General features: G+C 44.2%; 1 protein-coding gene across 1 annotated transcript in view; it reads left to right on the forward strand.

The window, feature by feature from the left end:
• The window catches only part of LOC139479756 (laminin subunit alpha-2-like), a 156,554-nt gene that overhangs the window by 79,027 nt on the left and 61,637 nt on the right, over positions 1 to 15,890 (forward strand). The window contains exons 3-13 of the mRNA XM_071262614.1: positions 1,072 to 1,314; positions 1,558 to 1,617; positions 1,864 to 1,983; positions 2,469 to 2,561; positions 3,052 to 3,166; positions 3,642 to 3,760; positions 5,012 to 5,176; positions 6,061 to 6,216; positions 8,792 to 8,932; positions 14,863 to 15,060; positions 15,237 to 15,338. Of these exons, the coding sequence (XP_071118715.1) occupies positions 1,072 to 1,314; positions 1,558 to 1,617; positions 1,864 to 1,983; positions 2,469 to 2,561; positions 3,052 to 3,166; positions 3,642 to 3,760; positions 5,012 to 5,176; positions 6,061 to 6,216; positions 8,792 to 8,932; positions 14,863 to 15,060; positions 15,237 to 15,338 (1,512 nt within the window). The remainder of the gene's footprint in view (positions 1 to 1,071; positions 1,315 to 1,557; positions 1,618 to 1,863; positions 1,984 to 2,468; positions 2,562 to 3,051; positions 3,167 to 3,641; positions 3,761 to 5,011; positions 5,177 to 6,060; positions 6,217 to 8,791; positions 8,933 to 14,862; positions 15,061 to 15,236; positions 15,339 to 15,890) is intronic.

Raw genomic sequence — 15,890 nt, forward strand, 5'->3', positions numbered from 1 at the left:
AAAAAATCTGTCTATTTAGCTATCACTATATTTCATCAACAACCAGACCTGTTCATCATGTGTGGAACGAGCATTCATTGAAACAGCCATCTGCATAATGCTACCCCTGCGTCACAAGGCCATATGACACAGTTGAACCAATCAACTCAACTCAAAAGGGTGCACGGGAATCACGCATGTTGAGACACCCAACGCTAACACCGTATTCGTGCGTGCATGATTCCCGTGCATCCTTTCGAGTTGGGATTATAGATATATAAGTAATTTTAAAGGTGTTGAATAACATTCACTTCACTACATAGTTACATAGTTACATAGTTACATAGTTACCCCATTGGGATTATAGATATATAAGTAAAACATGGTTATTTATAAGTTTATGACCCATCCTTTGATATGTCACGTGTCATGGTACGTCATGTTGACCCTTTGTATGTCATGTGTCATGGTATGTCATGTTGACCCTTTGATATGTCACGTGTCATGGTATGTCATGTTGACCCTTTGTATGTCACGTGTCATGGTATGTCATGTTGACCCTTGGTATGTCACGTGTCATGGTATGTCATGTTGATCCTTGGTATGTCATGTGTCATTGTATGTCATGTTGACCCTTTGTATGTCATGTGTCATGGTATGTCATGTTGACCCTTGGTATGTCATGTGTCATGGTATGTCATGTTGACCCTTTGTATGTCATGTGTCATGGTATGTCATGTTGACCCTTTGTATGGCATGTGTCATGGTATGTCATGTTGACCCTTGGTATGTCATGTGTCATGGTATGTCATGTTGACCCTTTGTATGTCACATGTCATGGTATGTCATGTTGACCCTTTGATATGTCATGTGTCATGGTATGTCATGTTGACCCTTTGTATGTCATGTGTCATGGTATGTCATGTTGACCCTTTGTATGTCATGTGTCATGGTATGTCATGTTGACCCTTTGTATGTCACATGTCATGGTATGTCATGTTGACCCTTTGATATGTCACATGTCATGGTATGTCATGTTGACCCTTTGTATGTCATGTGTCATGGTATGTCATGTTGACTCTTATTTTGCAGGTTTACCAAATAGCGTATGTGATATTGAAGGCTGCCAACTCTCCAAGACCAGGAAACTGGATCTTGGAACGGTCACTAGATGGCACCACCTACCAGCCATGGCAATACTTTGCGATGACAGGCCGTGAATGTCAGGAAGAGTATGGCCTTGACCCCACATATGGAATACCAACATCATTAGGTGATGATGAAGTAATATGTACCACCCGCTACTCTCATCTCATTCCACTGGAAAATGGAGAGGTACGTTTCTGTCAAATGTGACAACTCTGGAACAGAAGGGTCACTCACATACGTACTCGCCCTATTCACCAGTGTAGTGCTATTTGCTGTCTTTGGCTGCATCTATGTGGTGTATGATTAAGTTATTCAGTTTGGATATTTTGCCATTCTTATTTCTGAATGCCTACATGTATCATCTGTTAAAATGGCTACCGGAAAGTAGAACCAAAGTGCTGATGAAAAATGCTTTGATATTTGTTTCAGATTTTCATATCTCTAGTCAATGGAAGACCAGGTATTAACCAGCCAAGTAAAGTGCTTTTGGTATGTGTATTTTCCCAATATTCTACATGCTTAATAATTCATTTTTGTTGCACATGATACATTATGTATATTATGTTTATGTTATCATATAGACTAATAATGTAAAAGTTTGATGTCAAATATTATTTTCTTGATTTGATTATCTGTCTATTAAAACATGAGTTTGAAGCAATTTGAAAATGAAGTATTTATCACTCAGACAAAGAATATTTTCCAGTCAGACAATATCTAATATTACGTCTTCAGGATTTTACATCAGCAAGATTCCTACGCATGAGATTCCAGAAGATTCGCAACCTCAATGCTGATCTGATGACCTTCCGAAACACCAACCCACAAGACGCGGACCCCTCTGTCACAAGAAGGGTATGGGTTTAGTTCCTTGTATTGGGGATTGCATTGCAAAGAAACTTAAATTTAGATCTTTAAAACGGGCTTATAATGCTCAATGGTCTGGTGCCAAATTCCAGCCATGAACTAGACATTGTGATCAAGAGACATTGTCATTGTGTAACAAGGGTAGATTAACTTCTTGGGATTGATATGTGTGTTTACCTGTGTTTAACTGTGTTTATCTGTGCGTGCGTGCGTGCGTGCGTGCGTGCGTGCGTGCGTGCGTGCATGTACCTTTGTTTATTACATGTATTTATGTGTGTTTACGTGTGTTTATTATGTGCGTTTACATGTGTTTATCTGTGTTTGTGTTTATGTGTGTTTATTACATCTATTTATGTGTTTATGTGTGTTTACATGTGTTTATTGTGTGTGTTTACGTGTATTTATTACATCTACATGTTTACGTGTGTTTACATGTGTTTGTGTTTGTTTACATATGTTAACGTGTGTTTCAGTATTACTACTCCATCAAGGACATCTCAATAGGGGGACACTGTATCTGCTATGGACATGCCAAACTGTGTGGTCGATATGACTCACAGCCCAATGTGAGTATAATTCTATATTATAAAGAATCATAAAAATAAATGAAATTAAAATTTAACAAATGTTATATTTAGGACAACTCTTTCTGAGTAAAGTACAGAATCCTGTACTTATCCCGTATTTATAAAAAATGCAGAAAAGCAAGATGTACAAAAGAGTGTTTTGGAAGATTATCAGCACATAATTTTGTTGTTTTCCTGCCATTTAACCCCCAAGTCATTATTGTGTGCTGGCCCAGAGTGTTTCATTTTACCTCATCAGAGCCTATGTAGGGGGAATAAGTGGGGAAGGCAGAGAATTAGGCTTGGTGACTAACAATTTTTAAATGCATTATGCATGTTTTATATAGACATGTGTATATGAGGTGTTTGAAAAGGTGGCAGTGTTGTACCAACTGATATCAGTAGCAGTTCTCGAAAATGACCTTTGGTAGTATCCTTGAATGATTCAATTAGCCCTAGTTAGCTATGCATGTCCTGGTGTCTGTTTCAGCGCCTCAAGTGTCAGTGTGAGGACAATACTTGCGGTGACAACTGTGAGAGGTGTTGCCCAGGGTACAATCAGAATGGCTGGAACAATGGCAATGGCGTCAAACACATTTGTGAACGTAAGCAAGACAGTTGGGGAATTTCATCTATATCAGTATTAAAGTATCTTTACAGTACTTATTTCAGAAGCCCAGTATCAACATTCATGTAATAGATGCACAATGTACTGATATGATGACACAATTTCAAATTCTCATCACAGTCTAAGGGAGGTAACTCTAGTAGACATTTAGTTTGACTCAAGTTGTGAGTACATATAAAAAGGTTTGAATTCAGGAATTGCTGCACAGTCTAAGGGAGCTTACACTAGCAGACATTTAGTTTGATTCAAGTTGTGGGTAGATATTAAAGGTTTGAATTCAGGAATTGCTGCACTGTCTAAGGGAGCTTACACTAGCAGACATTTAGTTTGATTCAAGTTGTGGGTAGATATTAAAGGTTTTTAATTACCAGGTAAGGGTGTAAAGAACAGAACTGTATGTGATAGCACTGACATGACTGCGTAACTAGTATAGTTTATGTTGTATATTTCAGCCTGTAACTGCCATGGCAAGGCAGATGACTGTGTTTACAATGCCACAGTGAATGATCTAGGCCTCAGTCTCAACATGGAGGGCAAATATCAAGGGGGAGGTGTCTGTCTGAACTGTCGGGTGAGTCCAGATAATACATGCATGCACATTGAAGACATTTCTTTCAAAGTCTGAAAGTTAGGAAATATTAGAGTTACTTGGCTACAGAGATCCCCCAAAAGGGGATGAAGTGATTGACTTCAATGAGCATCAATCTACACAAATGGGATACAATGATATGCATCAATCAAGTCAGTGAGCCTACCACCCAATACGGTCGCTTAGTTGCTTCTTATGCGAGCTTGGGTTGCTGAAGACTGATTTCTAACCTGGATCTTCACGGGTGGGATGAGCATTGGTTGCTGAAGACCAGTTCTAACCCAGATCTTCATGGGTGAGACGAGCATGGGTTGCTGAAGACCATCTAACCCAGATCTTCATGGGTGAAATGAGCATGGGTTGCTGAAGACCAGTTCTAACCCAGATCTTCATGGGTGAGACGAGCATGGGTTGCTGGAGACCAGTTCTAACCCAGATCTTCATGGGTAAAATGAGCATGGGTTGCTGAAGACCAGTTCTAACCCAGATCTTCATGGGTGAGACGAGCATGGGTTGCTGGAGACCAGTTCTAACCCAGATCTTCATGGGTGAGACGAGCATAGGTTGCTGGAGACCAGTTCTAACCCAGATCTTCATGGGTAAAATGAGCATTGGTTGCTGAAGACCAGTTCTAACCCAGATCTTCATGGGTGAGACGAGCATGGGTTGCTGAAGACCATCTAACCCAGATCTTCATGGGTGAAATGAGCATGGGTTGCTGAAGACCAGTTCTAACCCAGATCTTCATGGGTGAGACGAGCATAGGTTGCTGGAGACCAGTTCTAACCCAGATTTTCATGGGTGAAATGAGCATTGGTTGCTGAAGACCAGTTCTAACCCAGATCTTCATGGGTGAAATGAGCATGGGTTGCTGAAGACCAGTTCTAACCCAGATCTTCATGGGTGAAATGAGCATTGGTTGCTGAAGACCAGTTCTAACCCAGATTTTCATGGGTGAAATGAGCATGGGTTGCTGAAGACCAGTTCTAACCCAGATTTTCATGGGTGAATTGAGCATGGGTTGCTGAAGACCAGTTCTAACCCAGATCTTCATGGGTGAGACGTGCATGGGTTGCTGAAGACCATCTAACCCGGATCTTCAGGAGTCCATCAAAGTAGTAAACACCGGAGATCTGAACCTTTTTGAGCTGACCAACTGTGATATGATATGACTGAAATACATGTATTGTGGCATTTGACCAAATTAAACTCACTCTGCTTGCCACATTTCAGGAGTTCTCAACGGGTATTAACTGTGAGCAGTGTATTGAGGGTTACTACCGACCCAGCAGACTCGCTCTCACCGATTCCTTCCCGTGTCGGCGCTGTAACTGTCAGGAGACGATGACGTCCAGCAGCACCTGCATCACGGATGACAGTCGTGTTAGTGAGGGCCTGGTGAGTACTGTATAGCTTGAAGAGAACTTGGAAAAAAATAGGAGTCAGGTTTAGTGTCTTTCCAGCTCTGCCATTAAAAAAATTAGGTTTTGGAATGTCTTCAATCAAACAAAACTTTCAAATGAGGTTGTGCATACTACGATCTTAAATGAAAGCACAAATCTCCTTCTGAACACTGCTGTTTCATTGAAATACTACAGATGACATTTTACAAAAGGTAAATTTTACACATGCAAACAGTAGTTTATTGTTTTAATGGGGGCCTGGTCGTCTAAAGCACTGCAGTTCATAATGTTGAGTTGCATCCCTTAGGTGTGCCAGGAATCGATGGTTTTGATTTCAAGTTCAACTTGAATATGTTTCTAGGTTTGCCATCACCGTACCTGTGCTTGTGGGTTTCACTTCAGGCTTTTCATTTTGATATCAGTGTCATAGTGTTCAGAGCTGCGTTTAACCAACTCACTATTTTTAATCTTCATCCTTAACTATTCTCAAGGATCTGGTGTTCATATGGGACTGTCCAAATTGATTGGTTCAATACAACATAATGCAATCCAGAGGGCTGTGGGGTAGCATAGTGGTTAAAGCGTTAGCTTGTCATGTTTGATTCCCCACATGGGTACAATGTGAGAAGCCCATTTCTGGTGTCCCCTGCCTTGATAATGATGGAATATTACTAAAAGCGGCATAAAACCATACTCACACACTCACTCATTATTGCAATCCAGCCATGTTTAAGGCTATACTCTCCATGAAATGTACATCTGTGTGACAACCAACGCCTTCAGTGTGGAGGACGCTATTGTATGTGAGTTTATTTCAATGCAAGATGTGAGTTTTGCTGTATGTACATGAGTTTTAACGTGGAGATTTATCATTGCTAGAACCCTGGTGACTGTGTGTGCAAGCCCGGGTTCTCGGGGCGCGGCTGTAATAGATGCGCCTATGGCTACTACGGGTTCCCCAGGTGTCGGATCTGTCCCTGTAACCCTGCTGGGAGTGTCAACCCAGAAGAGTGTCGCCGCAGGTGTCGATGTAAGGTGAGTGCCATCACAGGTGTCGGTGTAAGGTGAGAGTCATCACAGGTATCGGTGTAAGGTGAGTTTTGCCACAGGTGTCGGTGTAAGGTGAGTGCCGTCACAGGTGTCAGTGTAAGGTGAGTGTCACCGCAGGTCTCAATACAAGGTGAGTTTTGCCACAGGTGTCAGTGTAAGGTGAGTTTTGCCACAGGTGTCAGTGTAAGGTGAGTGCCGTCACAGGTGTCAGTGTAAGGTGAGTGTCACCGCAGGTCTCAATACAAGGTGAGTGTCACCGCAGGTCTCAATACAAGGTGAGTGTTGCCACAGGTGTCAGTGTAAGGTGAGTTTTGCCACAGGTGTCAGTGTAAGGTGAGTGCCGTCACAGGTGTCGGTGTAAGCTGAGTGTCACCGCAGGTCTCAATACAAGGTGAGTGTTGCCGCAGGTGTCAGTGTAAGGTGAGTTTTGCCACAGGTGTCGGTGTAAGGTGAGTTTCCCGCAGGTGTCTGTGTAAGGTGAGTGTCACCGCAGGTCTCAATACAAGGTGAGTGTTGCCGCAGGTGTCAGTGTAAGGTGAGTTTTGCCACAGGTGTCAGTGTAAGGTGAGTTTTGCCACAGGTGTCTGTGTAAGGTGAGTGTCACCGCAGGTCTCAATACAAGGTGAGTGTTGCCGCAGGTGTCAGTGTAAGGTGAGTGTTGCCGCAGGTGTCAGTGTAAGGTGAGTTTTGCCACAGGTGTCAGTGTAAGGTGAGTTTTGCCACAGGTGTCAGTGTAAGGTGAGTGCCGTCACAGGTGTCTGTGTAAGGTGAGTGTCACCGCAGGTCTCAATACAAGGTGAGTGTTGCCGCAGGTGTCAGTGTAAGGTGAGTGCCGTCACAGGTGTCTGTGTAAGCTGAGTGTCACCGCAGGTCTCAATACAAGGTGAGTGTTGCCGCAGGTGTCAATACAAGGTGAGTGTCATCGCAGGTGTCAATACAAGGTGAGTGTCACCGCAGGTGTCAATACAAGGTGAGTGTTGCCGCTGGTGTCAGTGTAAGGTGAGTGCCGTCACAGGTGTCTGTGTAAGGTGAGTGTCACCGCAGGTCTCAATACAAGGTGAGTGTTGCCGCTGGTGTCAGTGTAAGGTGAGTTTTGCCACAGGTGTCGGTGTAAGCTGAGTGCCGTCACAGGTGTCAGTGTAAGGTGAGTGTCACCGCAGGTGTCAATACAAGGTGAGTGTCATCGCAGGTGTCAATACAAGGTGAGTGTCACTGCAGGTGTCAATACAAGGTGAGTGTCACCGCAGGTCTCAATACAAGGTGAGTGTTGCCGCTGGTGTCAGTGTAAGGTGAGTTTTGCCACAGGTGTCGGTGTAAGCTGAGTGCTGTCACAGGTGTCAGTGTAAGGTGAGTGTTGCCGCAGGTGTCAATACAAGGTGAGTGTCATCGCAGGTGTCAATACAAGGTGAGTGTCACTGCAGGTGTCAATACAAGGTGAGTGTCACTGCAGGTGTCAATACAAGGTGAGTGTCACCGCAGGTCTCAATACAAGGTGAGTGTTGCCACAGGTGTCAGTGTAAGGTGAGTTTTGCCACAGGTGTCGGTGTAAGGTGAGTTTTGCCGCAGGTGTCAATACAAGGTGAGTGTCACTGCAGGTGTCAATACAAGGTGAGTGTCACCGCAGGTCTCAATACAAGGTGAGTGTTGCCACAGGTGTCAGTGTAAGGTGAGTTTTGCCACAGGTGTCAGTGTAAGGTGAGTGCCGTCACAGGTGTCGGTGTAAGCTGAGTGTCACCGCAGGTCTCAATACAAGGTGAGTGTTGCCGCAGGTGTCAGTGTAAGGTGAGTTTTGCCACAGGTGTCGGTGTAAGGTGAGTTTCCCGCAGGTGTCTGTGTAAGTGTTTTGTAAGGTGAGACACATCTCAGGTGTCATACTTGAGTCGAGGTAGTCTATTGCTTCAAATGATGTTCAACAATTTGTGCAGATGAAGCATGAATAGAGAATATCATGAAATAACCTTTGATATATAAATATGATATATCAACACAAATAGTACCCAAGCTATGTGGCATGCATGAAACTATGTGAAAGGTAGTTAAATGTAGTAGTCCTTGTGTTACATTTGAACCCTAAGATAACACTTATGTCAATGGATGATCAAGAAAGCAAAATCTCCAGTTGGAGGGAGGTGAGGTCAAACTGGATTTAACGTCCCGTCCAAGATTATTGCACTTATATAGCGACTTGCATGCATGTGTGTGTGTGTGTGGCTGCTTGTACTAGACCGGACTGATGCCGATTTATAGTGCTAGCCCACTGAGATACCATGCCACAGTTTAACATGAATACCCCACTCAGACACTGTATACTGACTCCGAGCCGACCAGTCCTTGTTTTAGCCCCTTAATGCCGAGCGCCAGACAGGGTAACAACAAGTATCATCTTTTAACGTCTTTTGGTATGAGGCGGCCGAGGATCGAACCCCGGACCTTCCGCTCTCCGGGTGGACTCTCTACCACTAGACCACGGAGACGGTCATCTCCATATATATGCCATAAGGTATATGCATTATGTATGACAGTGTTACCAATGTTTGACCAAGCACCTGTTTGTATCCAGGTCAATGTGGAAGGTAGGCACTGTGACCAGTGTAAGCCTGGCTACTACAACCTGGACAAGGACAACGCAGAGGGATGTACACAGTGCTACTGTCATGGAGTCTCCTCGGTCTGCAAGTCCGCTGAATGGGGACTCACTCAGGTAGGTGGCCGTAGAGCTGGGGCGAGTATCTGGGTACCTGACCCCCTATTACCTACACATACCTGGGTACCTGACCCCCTATTACCTGAACATACCCGTGTACCTGACCCCCTATTACCTAAACATACCTGGGTATCTGACCCCCTATTACCTGAACATACCCATGTACCCTACCCCCTATTACCTAAACATACCTGGGTACCTGACCCCCCATTACCTAAACATACCCGGGTACCTGACCCCCCATTACCTCAACATACCCAAGTACCTGAGCCCCTATTACCTAAACATACCCATGTACCTGACCCCCTATTACCTGAGCATACCTGGGTACCTGACCCCCTATTACCTAAACATACCTGGGTACCTGACCCCCTATTACCTAAACATACCTGGGTACTTGACCCCCTATTACCTAAACATACCTGGGTACCTGACTCCCCATTACCTAAACATTCCTTGATACCTGAACCTCTATTACCTAAACATACCTGGTTACCTGACCCCCGATTACCTCAACATACCTGGGTACCTGACCCCCTATTACCTAAACATACCTGGGTACCTGACCCCCCATTACCTAAACATTCCTGGGTACCTGACCCCCTATTGTCTAAACATAATTAAATACAGTCAAACACTGTTGTGTCAAAGTTGAAGGGACCTACATAAATACTTTGAGTTATCCATAATCATTGCCGACTTCTTAATCATTTTATAACACCAGTTATAGAATAGAATATAATAGGGTAGAATAGGTCTTCAGCAACCCATGCTTGCTGTAAAAGGTGACTATGCTTGTCGTAAAAGGCGACCAACGGGATCGGGTGGTCAGCCTCGCTGTTTTGGTTGATGCATGTCATTGTATCCCAATTGCGTGGATCGATGCTCATGATGTCAATAACTGGATGGTCTGGTCCAGACTCAATTATTTACAGGCCTCTGTCATATAGCTGGAACATTGCAGAGTGTGTTGTTAAACAACAAACAAACAAAACAAATCACATTCATTAACATTGATGGTGTTATAACCTAGCCCTCAGACTAGAGACAAAAACCAGAGGCGTTGGGGAGAGACTTTTATTTGCTTGCCGCCAACATGGCCGGTTCATACGTCATAGCCCAGTGGCAGCACGTGCGGACTACCTTCACAGGCACGTGAGGTATCCATACGCGTTACTCTCACAGTACATAGCTCTAGGGCACGTCAGGTAATATAGTACTCATAAAGATATTACATTCCTCCCTCTTTAGATGGAAACATTTCTAAACCAAACATATCTACATTAAAAGTGCCAAGGTGCTTCTCAACATTTGTACACAAAGAAAGCCATCTACAAAAATCATTCTCTAGATTTAGTAGGTATCTGCCATAAGAGAAATATGTTAACTTCTACTGTTCAAGTAAACTTTACCTTAACCCAAAATAACATACCCGGTATGAGTTCAATCTTCAATCTCATTAACCAATTACTTCCTGACAAAGTCCTCAAAATATCTTGGTTCACGTTGAGTCCTCTTAGAAGATCTACTCAGAACGGGAGATTTAACATTGCTATTGTCTGTTGATAGTACAATCTCTGAAGCAGGATCTTGTATCGCCTCTGACACGTGATCCTTCTCTGGATAGTCATTGATAGCAGGTATCTCGACACCGCTCGTCTCTGGTAGAGCAGATTCTACCTGTTGATCTGAATGAGAGTCAGTATTGTCTCCGGGTAGTTGGGTTTCTCGAGTACGCACATGATCCTGATGGCGCCTCACATTTCTACCATCAGACAGTTCTACCTCAAACGATACTGGCCCTGTCCTGTTCGAGACTGTACCAGGTAACCATTTCAGTCCATTTCCAAAGTTCTTAACATACACAGTGTCATGTTCCTTCATACTTCTGTCCTTCACATGTAGGTCATGTTGAATCTTCTGTCTCCATTGACTCTTCTTTACTGTCTGCTGTACAGAAGGATGCGTCAAGTCTAGATGTGTTCGTAGTCTCCGGTTCATCAGAAGTTCAGCTGGTGTTTGTCCAGTAGTTGTCTGGGGTGTTGTTCTATATCGGAACAAGAATCTGTCGAGACGAGTCTGAATATCCGGACCTTGTACCTTCTTTATCCCCTCCTTGAATGTCCTCACTGACCTTTCAGCGAGACCGTTGGACGATGGGTGATATGGAGCTGTCTGCACATGGTGAATACCATTCTTATCCATGAATGCTTTGAATTCCTCACTAGTGAAACAGGTACCGTTGTCACTCACTAACATCTCGGGTAATCCATGGGTTGTGAACACTCTACGAAGAACTGCCACTGTAGCTGAAGATGTAGCTGAGCGCACAACAACAACATCTATCCATTTACTATATGCATCCACAATCACCAAGAACATTTGACCAAGGAATGGTCCGGCATAATCAATATGCACACGAGACCATGGTCGCTCAGGCCACTCCCACGGGTGTAGGGGTGCCTTAGCTGGTATCTGCTGCATTTGCTGACATACCTCACACTTTTTCACTGTTGACTCCAGAATTGAATCCATGCTAGGCCACCACACATAGCTACGAGTAAGTGCCTTCATCCTACTGATTCCAGGATGTGCCTCATGAAGTTCACGAATAATCCTATCCCGACCTGGCGGGGGAATCACTACATGGTTACCCCACAACACACAGCCATCCTGCACTGTCAGCTCATCACGGCGACAGTAGTATGCCTTAATTTCTGGGTTTTCACAGAAATTAGGCCATCCACACTGCACATCTCTCAACACTGTTGACAACACAGGATCCTGGCGCGTCCATGAACGAATATGTTTGGAGGTCACAGGTGTAGTATCCATCAGTTCCAGAAGCATGATGTATTCCGGAGGTACAGGTGTTTCTTGAATACTTGGTTTTTCTTTCGCAGGAAGTCGGCTCAGACAATCCGCATTGGCGATCTGTGATCCTGGTCTGTAAACAAGTTCATACTCATAAGCAGACAATGTTAGTGCCCACCTCTGAATCCGTGCTGATGCCATCATTGGTATCGCTTTGGTCTCAGCAAATAATCCCAACAATGGTTTGTGATCAGTCTCTATAGTGAAATGATTTCCTGCCAGGTACTGATGAAATTTCTTCACACCAAAAAGCATTGCTAAGCCTTCTTTTTCCAGTTGCGAATAGTTTTTCTCAGCGGAGTTTAGGGAGCGTGATGAATATCCAGTGGGACGATCGCCTCCCTCTTCAGTACGATGAGACAGTACCACACCAACTCCGTAGGGCGATGCATCACAACAGAGAATCAGTTCCTTCTTCGCATCATAATGAACGAGAACTTTATCAGAACACAGCAGTGACTTGGATTTCTCAAAAGCTGACTGTTGTCGGCTTGTCCACTTCCATGGTACTTCTTTCTGTAACAGTTTGTGTAACGGTGCCAGAGCAGTGGAAAGGTTTGGCATGAACCTTCCATAATAGTTCAGCATACCCAAATAGCTTTTCAGTTCTGTCACATTTCAGCGGAGGTGACGCTTCCTTGATGGCCTCGACCTTTTCAGCGACTGGATGGGTGCCCTCTCTATCCAGACGGTATCCAAGATACACAACTTCTGTTGCCATGAAGCTGCACTTGTCCTTACGAACTCTCAGACCTGCTGCCGCTAGTCTCCTCAGAACTTCATCTAAGAGTGTCAAGTGTTCATGCCTCGAACGGCCACCAATCAGAATATCATCAATCCTGACCAGAACTTGTTCAAGACCTTGTAGGGTATTCTCCATGATGCGCTGAAATATACCAGGAGCTGACGACACACCAAATGGCAGACGGTTATACCGAAAGAGTCCTTTATGTGTATTTATTGTGACGTACTGCTTGGAATGTTCGTCCAACAAGACCTGCTGGTAAGCTTGACTTAGGTCCAACTTAGAATAGAACTTTGCTCCTCCTAATGTTGCGAACAGGTCATCTGTCTTTGGAATTGGGTATTTATCCAACTTGGACACTTTGTTCACAGTCACTTTATAGTCACCACAGACTCTAATACTCGAGTCGGACTTCACCACAGGTACTATTGGTGCTGCCCATTCAGAAAACTCTACAGCTTCTATGGTACCATTACTCTGTAGGCGATCAAGCTCCTGTTCAGTCTTCTGCTTCAATGCATATGGGACTGGTCTTGCTTTATGGAAGATCGGTTGGGCATTCTTGTCAACATATATCTTTGCTTTCGTTCCTTTGAACGTACCCAAACCATCCTTGAATACTTCAGGATGCTTATCCAACACAGTTCTCAAACTGCTTTGCGAATCCTCAGCAGTCACATGTTTGATTATATTCCAATCAACATCAAACACATCAATCCAGTTACGTCCAAACAGACTAGCACGGTTCCCTCGGGCGACTATTAGGGGTAGACTCGCAGTCACTCCTTGAAAATCAACCTCCACCATCACCTGTCCCGCAAGATCAAGCTTATTTCCGGTGTATCCAAGGTATGATTTAGTCGTAGGTGTCACAGTCAAGTTCTCTACACCCTGTTGAAGATGTGACAAAGTCTTTTCACTCACAATGGATACCGCAGCCCCAGTGTCAAATTCCATCTTCAACTCCTGACCGTTGACTTGTACTGGTACATAAACTGGTTTGTTCACTGAACCAGAAACCATGAACATCTCATATGCTTCACTCACATCCACAAATCCCTCAGAATCCTCCTGTGAATCATGTTCTTGAATGTAGTTCGCTCTATTTCCGTACTGTCTGTGATGTCTACCTCGGCGACCTCGACTCTGTCTCCCACCTCGATGTGAGGCTCTCCTCTGACCATTTCCCCTCCTGTTGAGACATTTCTGTGATAAATGTCCAACAAGTCCACACGAGTAACACTCCTGATCTTTAAAACGGCATGTTGAAGGGTCATGTCTTCCGCCACAACGAAAACATGAAGAACTGTAGTTACCTCCCCTGGCTGGTTTCTTCGTAATAAAGTTGACGATACCAGAGTCACTGGATGTTGCAGTTTGTTTCTGAAGATCAGCAGAATTTTTGTCAGCCGCTTCCATTGATGTTGCTATGGCAACAGCTTTGGTGAATGTCAAATTATCTTCTGACAGTAACCTGGATAACATTTTCTGTTTGTTTATACCGCAAACGAATCTGTCCCTCAGCATGTCGTCAAGGAATGCTCCATAATCACAAAATTCAGTCAGTTTTCTCAATACAGCAACAAACTCACTGATGGTCTCGTTGGGCTTCCGTACTCTCGTGTTGAAGTTGTAGCGGTGCACAATCTTCGACGTTTAGGGGTTGTAATGGTCTTTCAACAATTTCACAAGTTCCTTGAAACTTTTTGACATCGGCTTTTCAGGGCGAAGTAAGTCTCTTATTAATCCATAAGTTTTACCTCCCACGGAACTCAGCAAGGTCTGACTTTTGCGTTCAGTTATGGAATTCGCCTCGAAGAAGATCTCGGCTCGCTCCGCATATTAGCTCCAATCTTCGACTGTTTCGTTAAACTCGCCAAGATTCCCGTATACAGACGATGCCATCTCGACTGCGCTTCCAAACTTCGCAAAACTTCAGGTTTATACCTCGTCGCCAATTGTTATAACCTAGCCCTCAGACTAGAGACAAAAACCAGAGGCGTTGGGGAGAGACTTTTATTTGTTTGCCGCCAACATGGCCGGTTCATACGTCATAGCCCAGTGACAGCACGTGCGGACTACCTTCACAGGCACGTGAGGTATCCATACGCGTTACTCTCACAGTACATAGCTCTAGGGCACGTCAGGTAATATAGTACTCATAAAGATATTACAGATGGCATGGCATTTTACCCAAGCACCTGCAGGCAACTACATAGACAAAGATGAACAAACATGTTAGAACTCTGATCTATGTCTGATGAAATGTGAAAGAAAATCTAAAACAACATCTGATGCTTCCTTGTAGGTGAATGACATGAATGGGTGGGTGTTGTCCACGAGGGAGCCAGGGGGACTCACCCTCCTCCCCAGGATGTTCGGTGACTGGCTGGAGGCCAAGACGTACCTCCTGAATGGCGGCAGTGGTAGTGGAGGAAGTGGGTGGCCGGTGCAGCAAGCGGACATCTTGTACTGGGTCGCTCCCATGATGTTCCTAGGCAACAGGGTAGGCAGACATCATGGAGTATGCTTTGATCATCTAGATTTATTGAAGATTTATTTTAAAGTTTGACGTGATACTTAATTTTCTTTTTTATTTTCTTGTTCTGTTCTTTGTGCTGATGGTCATTCTTTGTGCTGATGGTCATTATCATGAACAGTTGAAAACTTTTTAAATTTCAGTTGACGTCCTATGGTGGAAAATTGGCTTACACAATTAAATACACAATAGACGATAACCTGGACCTGCGTTATCACCTGAGTGAACCTGATGTTATCATTGAGGTATGTTCATGACAATGTTCAGGATTGACATTTCTCAAGGAGAATTGATGTCTAACTTTGAGGGGGCACAGGTGGCCCAGTCGTCTAAGGTGCCGCAATTCCCTGTGCACAGTTGCATCGCTTGGGCATGCCAGGTTGTGGGTCAAATCCCGGTTCGCCCGATTTATGTTTCTAGGTTTGTCAGCACGAAACTCATGCTAGTGGGTTTCACGAAAGTGCTAAATGTCTGAGACCTGCATCACTTTGGGCCCTCCTCCCACATCCTGTGATAAAACAGGAATAGTATTAAAAGCAGCGTTAAACCCATCTTACGCACTCACTAGCTTTGAATCCATATATATGTCATTTGTTAACAAAACACACATTATGTCTATGAGAGATACGGGGCAGTCGGGTAGCCTAGTGGTTAAAGCGTTCGCTCATCACGCCGAAGACCCGGGTTCGATTCCCGACATGGGTACAATGTGTGAAGCCCATTTCTGGTGTCCCCCGCCGTGATATTGCTGAAATATTGCTAAAAGCGGCGTAAAACCAAACTCACTCACTCACTTT

Source organism: Haliotis cracherodii, unplaced genomic scaffold, assembly GCF_022045235.1.
Source record: "Haliotis cracherodii isolate W230 unplaced genomic scaffold, xgHalCrac1.p SCAF_4, whole genome shotgun sequence".
Classification (NCBI taxonomy): Eukaryota; Metazoa; Mollusca; class Gastropoda; order Lepetellida; family Haliotidae; genus Haliotis; species Haliotis cracherodii.